The sequence below is a fragment of the Malania oleifera genome, chromosome 13, assembly GCF_029873635.1.
Source record: "Malania oleifera isolate guangnan ecotype guangnan chromosome 13, ASM2987363v1, whole genome shotgun sequence".
NCBI classification, from domain to species: Eukaryota; Viridiplantae; Streptophyta; class Magnoliopsida; order Santalales; family Ximeniaceae; genus Malania; species Malania oleifera.
Genome location: NC_080429.1, coordinates 48,030,226 through 48,037,413, shown reverse-complemented (window position 1 = coordinate 48,037,413; position 7,188 = coordinate 48,030,226). Strand labels below are relative to the sequence as shown.

General features: G+C 35.2%; 1 protein-coding gene across 1 annotated transcript; it reads right to left on the bottom strand.

Annotated features, from left to right (window-relative positions):
* Positions 1 to 549: 549 nt before the first annotated feature.
* On the bottom strand, positions 550 to 2,302 carry LOC131146782 (transcription factor TCP15-like). Its single transcript, XM_058096568.1, has one exon. The coding sequence runs from the start codon at positions 1,984 to 1,986 to the stop codon at positions 880 to 882; it is 1,107 nt and encodes a 368-aa protein (XP_057952551.1). The 5' UTR covers positions 1,987 to 2,302; the 3' UTR covers positions 550 to 879.
* Positions 2,303 to 7,188: the final 4,886 nt, after the last annotated feature.

Sequence of the window (7,188 nt, the reverse complement as noted above, 5' to 3'; positions counted from 1 at the left end):
GATCCACCTGTTTGTCAGTGACATTGTACATTGGTTTAGGCGATGACCAGCAGCTGGGCCTCCCCACCTGAGCTACATCTGGACCTGATAAGGTATGGACCCCTTTCCTCCTCCCCAACCTATAGCTATTACCCTCTCTCACTCTCTCTCTCTGAAAAATCTAAATAATAATAGATGCAGTAAACGTGAGCACCAGAGATATTCATGGCAGGTTTTGGAATCACACACAGCGGCATTTTTTTCTCCTAGCTACAGTATTGCACTATTTGCAGTAACACTTCTCTTACCCCACCACAAAATACTCTGCAGTCAAAAAAGAAAAAAAAAAAACCTACGCTGTAGATTTAATCTGTAGATAAGAGGGAGAATTGCAAGTTGCTGAGAGTACTCTTATCATATAACTGGCATGCAGTCGACCCAAAAAAAAAAAAAAACACCCAATAAATATAGTACGCATATATATATATATATATATATATATATATAAGTCATCGATCTTCTGATCAAACACAGAACATGAAATTACAGGTAGCTCTGTGGGGAAAAAAATTGCACAAACAATGATATGCTCACAAGATATATTGTGTGGTAAAACAAAGGGGAAATGGAGGGGAGGAGACTCTAGCAAAACCAGCAGCAGCAGCAGCCAAATACCCATGTTTAGTTTTCTTCTCATCATCAAACCCACCCTAAACCCAGATCAATTGATCACACACACACACGCACACACAAAAAGAAAAAAGAAAAAGGAAAAAAAATTGAAATATTGAACTCATCAAATTTAGGGCAATATGGATCAAACCTCACGTGTGTTACACATCAAACTACACAAGAGTACCTGCCGGAGGAGGATATACACAACGCCGCCGATCCATCATCCTATGAGTGGTGACTAGTTGTGTCCTGCCGATCGTCACCTCCACCGTGGGACCCGCTTGCCGGCGATTCTGAAACACCGGAACCTGAGACCGGGCGATATGGACCGAGTCCGGCGAGCATGCCCAGGTGCCCCTCGCTCATGCTGCCGGCGCTGCCACCGAAGCCGGAGCCACCAAGCTGCTGGCTTGGCAAGAGAGCCACCGGAGTAGGAAAATTCATGAAATGCAATCCACTAGACATAGTTCCCCGGTACAAAGCTGTACTATTATTTACCGATGGTAATGTCCAAATTGGGTTGTCTCCACTCATCACTTGGTTATTTGAATTCGCCACCATCCAAAAATTCGCCGGCATCTGGCCGTGGCTTGCCGGAATCGCCCCAGAGCTTGACTGCACCAAATAGTTACCCATTTGGTGTTGTGACAAGCCCTGCTCTGACCTCCGCTTCCGCCCCAAACCCTCCTCCGCCTCTGATAAGTCCAGTGAGTTGTCGCGAAGTTCCGGCTTCGCTTGCAAGATGGGGTTTAGATTGTTAGACTGAAAATTAAGTAGCGTCGTGGACGGCGGCGAGGAGTTCTCTGGCGATAGTCCGATGCCCGGAAACAAAGAACTCCTGCTACGTTGTGGCATGGAGAAGTTAGGATTAAAATACGTGGACCGGAGTTGGGAGGGGACCGACATGCTGGAGCCGGAGCTTCGGAGAGAGATGTTGAGGGAGGTAAAGTTGGCCGGGATGGTGCCGGTGCCAGTGGCGGCGATGACGGCGGGTTCAGCCTGTTGGAGGAGCCACTCGATGGTTTCGCCATCAGATTTGTGGCCGAGTTCGCGGGTGAGCTGGAAGACGCGGGCGGCGCAGAGGGCGGGCATGCGGATGCGGCGCCCTCTGCCGTCCACTTTGGTGTGGCGGTCTTTGGTGGAGGTTCGCTTTGGCGGCGGTTTTTTCGAGGGCTCGGCGGCGATTTGGAGGTTGGTGGAGGTGGCGAGTGAGGGGTACGCGCCACCAGAAGTGGAAGAGCAAGCAGCTTCTTCTTCCTTTTTGTTTTCTAGGAGCTGGAAAGGGAAGTTGGGGCGGTGGTGGTGGAGCTGATGATCATCACCTCCTTCCATGATCACATGAAATAAAACACTCTAATGCTTTTTATGAGAAACTGTGAAAGACCCTCTTTGTTTAATCTCTCTGTGGGTCTACTGTTTCTGTTACTCTCTCTCTCTCTCCCTCACACACACTCTCACTCCCTGGAATTCCTTTCGCATTCGAGGAGGTGTTGATGGAGCTAGCTAGCTCTAGAGAGGGAGAGAGAGAGAGGGGATAAGGGAGGAGGGCAAGCTTTAAGCAACAAAGATAATGAGTGGGAATTATATGGGTGAGCTTTAAAAAGCAAATTTTATTTGTAACAAAAGGAAAAGAAATTGCTTTGTTGGTGTTGTTGGGGAGAGGCTTTTGTTTTTGTTTTTTAAAAACATTTTTGTTTTCTGGCATGGGGAATTTTTTTTTTTTTTGGTTAAAAAAAATTTCTGAATCTTGGGTTCCTTTTATTGTGGTTGGACAGGGCCTTTGGTTCAGACTCCACGTGAGGTGCTCTTTTTATCATTCAATCCATAAAGACAATGGTGGCCCAGGTGGGACCCCCCAGCCCAAGTCAAAAAACTGAGAGACTTGGAAAGGAAAGATTATCATAAGGGTCCCATCTCATTCAAGTAATCATTTCCTTTCGCCTTTGCCCTTTGCCCTTTGCCCTATGCCCTTCGCCCTTTGCCCTTTCCCTTTGTTCTGCACCTTTGCTGGGGGACTTTGGGATTCCTCCCTCCTTTGGGCCTTTGTTGGGGTTAGGGCTCCCCGTTTCGGTTTTAGGGTCTACCCCATACATTGACCCAGACCCGCCCCCTCCACCTGGGCTCCTCCTCAATCTGGTTTTTGACTATAATACAAAATAAAAATAGATTTATAATAAATAAAAGTGAGAAAAAAAATAAAAATAAATATTTCTGCCTATAATACACACACACACACACATTGCATAACAGTTTTTTGAGCTCTCGATACCATCACACACCACGAAATCAGTAGAAAGAAAAATTACTGCTGTAACATTCGTTACAGACCTTGACCATTACATAAAGACCATTACGGCCATTACGTAATCGATACAAGATTGCTATGCCAAAAAAATTTTATTTTATTTTATTATTTTTTTTTTCTCACTTTTGTTTTTCCTCCTTTCATAAATCATTATCATTATTCTATGTGGTGATCGAGAGGGGGAAAAAAATTATAATGAGGATCATAATGATATAAAACTTATTAATTTTTTAAATACTCGCAAGATATGTATTAATTAACAATTTGAAAATACTAGTTTGTTAGAAAAATATTTAATTTTGATAATATTAGCAATATGATATTTATGTTTGATATTTTTCAACTTCAACATTCTTTTTCTTTTCTAGTTGTTGTATATTTTTATTATTGGTATGCCTTATGTGTCTAATAGATTATTAGAGTGTATAATATATTTTGTTCTATTAATTAATTTATATCATTTATCATGCATAAGAATAATGAGAAAGTATGAATACACACAAATTTTCTATCAATGATGGTTTAAAGCAATGTATATTTCTTGCCTTTACAAAACAACTTAGTTACTTGAACTAAATGATTCAAAATATACTAAAACTCTTTCTAAGAAGAACTCAAAGTTTAAAACATGCAAATATACTAATATGCACAAAGTTTTGTGTGTTTGAAAAAAATCTCACACCCATTACTCCCGCTTCTCTTTATGTAACATCCGTTATTCCAACTTTGATCTCATTACACCTGTTACCGTTACGTTATGCTACTCGCTACCGCGATTGTAAGCCATAATTATATTTATATATAACATGTATTGAAAGTAGGGCCCAAACAGCATACTATATCGGGGTTGCGTGGATTTTCTTTACGGGGCCTACCATTGGTTGCACCATTTGGATCCATATCCATGTGCTCCATCTCTACGGATTCTGAATCCTACTCCCTACTGTTTCGCCAAGATCCTACTGCGCCATGCACTCGTCCTCGCAACTCACTAAAAGATCATAAATTATTAAATAGATTATATTTATACATAACATGTATTGAAAGTACTAGTTTGTTAGAAAAATATTTAATTTTGATAATATTAGCAATATGATATTTATGTTTGATATTTTTCAACTTCAACATTCTTTTTCTTTCTAGTTGTTGTATATTTTTATTATTGGTATGCCTTATGTGTCTAATAGATTATTGGAGTGTATAATATATTTTGTTCTATTACACCTGTTACCGTTACGTTATGCTACTCGCTACCGCGATTTAAAGCCATAGTTATATTTATATATAACATGTATTAGGGTCTACCCCATACATTGACCCAGACCCGCCCCTCCACCTGGGCTCCTCCTCAATCTGGTTTTTCACTATAATACAAAATAAAAATAGATTTATAATAAATATATCTATCTATATATATATATATATATATATATATATATATATATACACACACACACACACACACATCGCATAACAGTTTTTTTGACCTCTCGATACCATCACACACCACGATACAGACCTTGACCATCACATAAAGACCACTACGGCCATTACAAGATTGTTATGCCAAAAAATTTTTATTTTATTTTTATTTTTTTCTCACTTATGTTTTTCCTCCTTTCATAAATCATTATCATTATTCTATGTGGTGATCGAGAGGGGGAAAAAAATTATAATGAGGATCATGATGATATAAAACTTATTATTTTTTTAAATACTCGCAAGATATGTATTAATTAACAATTTGAAAATACTAGTTTGTTAGAAAAATATTTATTTTTGATAATATTAGCAATATGATATTTATGTTTGATATTTTTCAACTTCAACATTCTTTTTCTTTCTAATTGTTGTATATTTTTATTATTGGTATGCTTAATGTGTCTGATAGATTATTGGAGTGTATAATATATTTTGTTCTATTAATTAATTTATATCATTTATCATGCATAAGAATAATGAGAAAGTATGAATACACACATAAAAAATCTCATAGCCATTACACTCACTTCTCTTTATGTAACATCCCTTATTCCAGCTTCTCATTACACCTGTTACCGTTACGTTATGCTACTCGCTACCGCGATTCAAAGCCATAGTTATATTTATATATAACATGTATTGAAAGTAGGTTTAGAATCCTCGGAGTGCTGTCACATCACATTTTATGTTGTATGCTTTTCAATTTAGGCATGCTTGGAGCAAATTAGTTTATTGGCATGAGAATAATTAGTCTTTTGTTTATAAATGTGGATTGTTGGATGTGGATAAGAGATAGTGTTGCATATAAGTAATGGGATGTAACAAAGGTTGCAAAGAGAATCAAATTGGGCAATCCTTAGGAGTTTAAGTGTCAAGTGGAGGGAGAATGAGGGTAAAAAAAAATACAAAGATCTCAAATGAAATGAGAAGAATGGTATTTATATTGCTAATTAAAGGTGTGACTATTATTCAGTAAGGGGGGATCATGGTTGTGTATGAGGTTTCGACCAAATGAAAATAAGAAATTTAAATTATTTAATAATAGAATGACACATGGTTAGAAAGAAAAAAACAGGAAATTCCATGCGGCATGAGTAACACTTGATCGAGCTAACTAAGAAAAGATTAAGAGAAGTAGACTTCCCTTAATGAACCCCGATTCGAGTCCACCAAGGCAAATCTCGCTATAACATCCAGGATTCGGGATTGATCAAGAGACCCGTCACATGTGTCACGATCAATCCTAAGCAAGCGCTGAGTGTCCCACTTCTAGAAAAATAATTGTTAGATTAGAATTTATTCAAGTAAGCAATTAATGTCATAGGAATTTTGAATTAATATTAAAATTAGACTAAGGTAAAAAGAGATATTTACATTGTTTTTATATATTTGGATCAGTTTGGTAATTTGACAGGTATGTCTAGTTTGAGTCAATCTGAGTGAAGACTTAAATTTAGTTTTCAGAATTTTTATTGTTAGGGTATTGAAATCCAACAAGCTTGGATTGTGATTTAAATTGTCAAAGAGTATTTTTTTTTTTCTTTTTTAAATTTGTGAACAAGTTGGCTTATGAGTAAATGAGTCAACTCACAAGTTGGGTGGGTCTATATGACATACTTCAATCTTATCATGATTAATTTGTAATTGAACATCAAATTTAAACTTAAGCTTTATTACTTCTCGTGAACAAATTTGAATGAGTTTTTAATCGAAGTACTCATAAATGATTTAGTTTATTCATAGCCTACATGTTAATTAGGAGTGTTATAACATTAAATAAGGAAATATGAATAATAGAAGCGTGCAATCATTAGTGGACTAGGCTTGTAATGATATGGTAATTAAAAATTTATGGATAATATGTAATTAGGACAGACTTGCTATTTTTTTTTGGAAATTTTTTTTTTTCTGGTAATATAATTTTATCCAATATACCATGAAAGGAATTGTATTAGAACCCCTACCTAGGTTAGACACTATGTAAATAACCTTCTATTATCGATTGCATATGAATCTAATATTTCTACATACATATTTTTTGTGCAAATAATTGAACTAGTTTTGAAAGGAAAATAATATTCCTTTAGTTGAAAACTATTTTATATCATTTTCATTTTTTAATATATATTTTTTATTTATTTATAGCAAAAAAAAAATTATAAAAAACTATTTATGTTACCAGCCTTTTATTTTTAATATGTCAATTTTTACCTATTTTGAAAAAAATTGAAAATTAAATTTATGATTTTATTTTGTTTTGGTAACTTATTGTCAAAATATCTTAATATTAAAAATTATTTTTTGTAAATTAAATAATTCATTAAAAAATAAATTTTATTAAAATAAAATAAAATTACCACATGAATCCAAAATATAATTAAAATAAAATACCCACCAAATTTTAAAATAAATATAAAAAATGATAAAAAATTTAAATAATATTTTTACCCTATATTTGAGAATTTAGATTTTACGCATTTAGATTTGGATTTGTATGGACAAAATATAATATAAAATCATAATGCACGCAAATTCAAATTTATAGTTTAAAAGTTATGCTCTAAACACTACTTATTTCTGTTTCTATTTTTAAATTTTAAATTTTATAATTTTTAATTAAAATATTAAAAAATTTATAAAATTAAGATAAGCTTTTCGAATGCTTTTATATTTCCTGCGGATTGTGCGAAAGAAATATTTGGGGAAAATAATTATAAATTGAATTAAAATGAGTGTATATATACCCG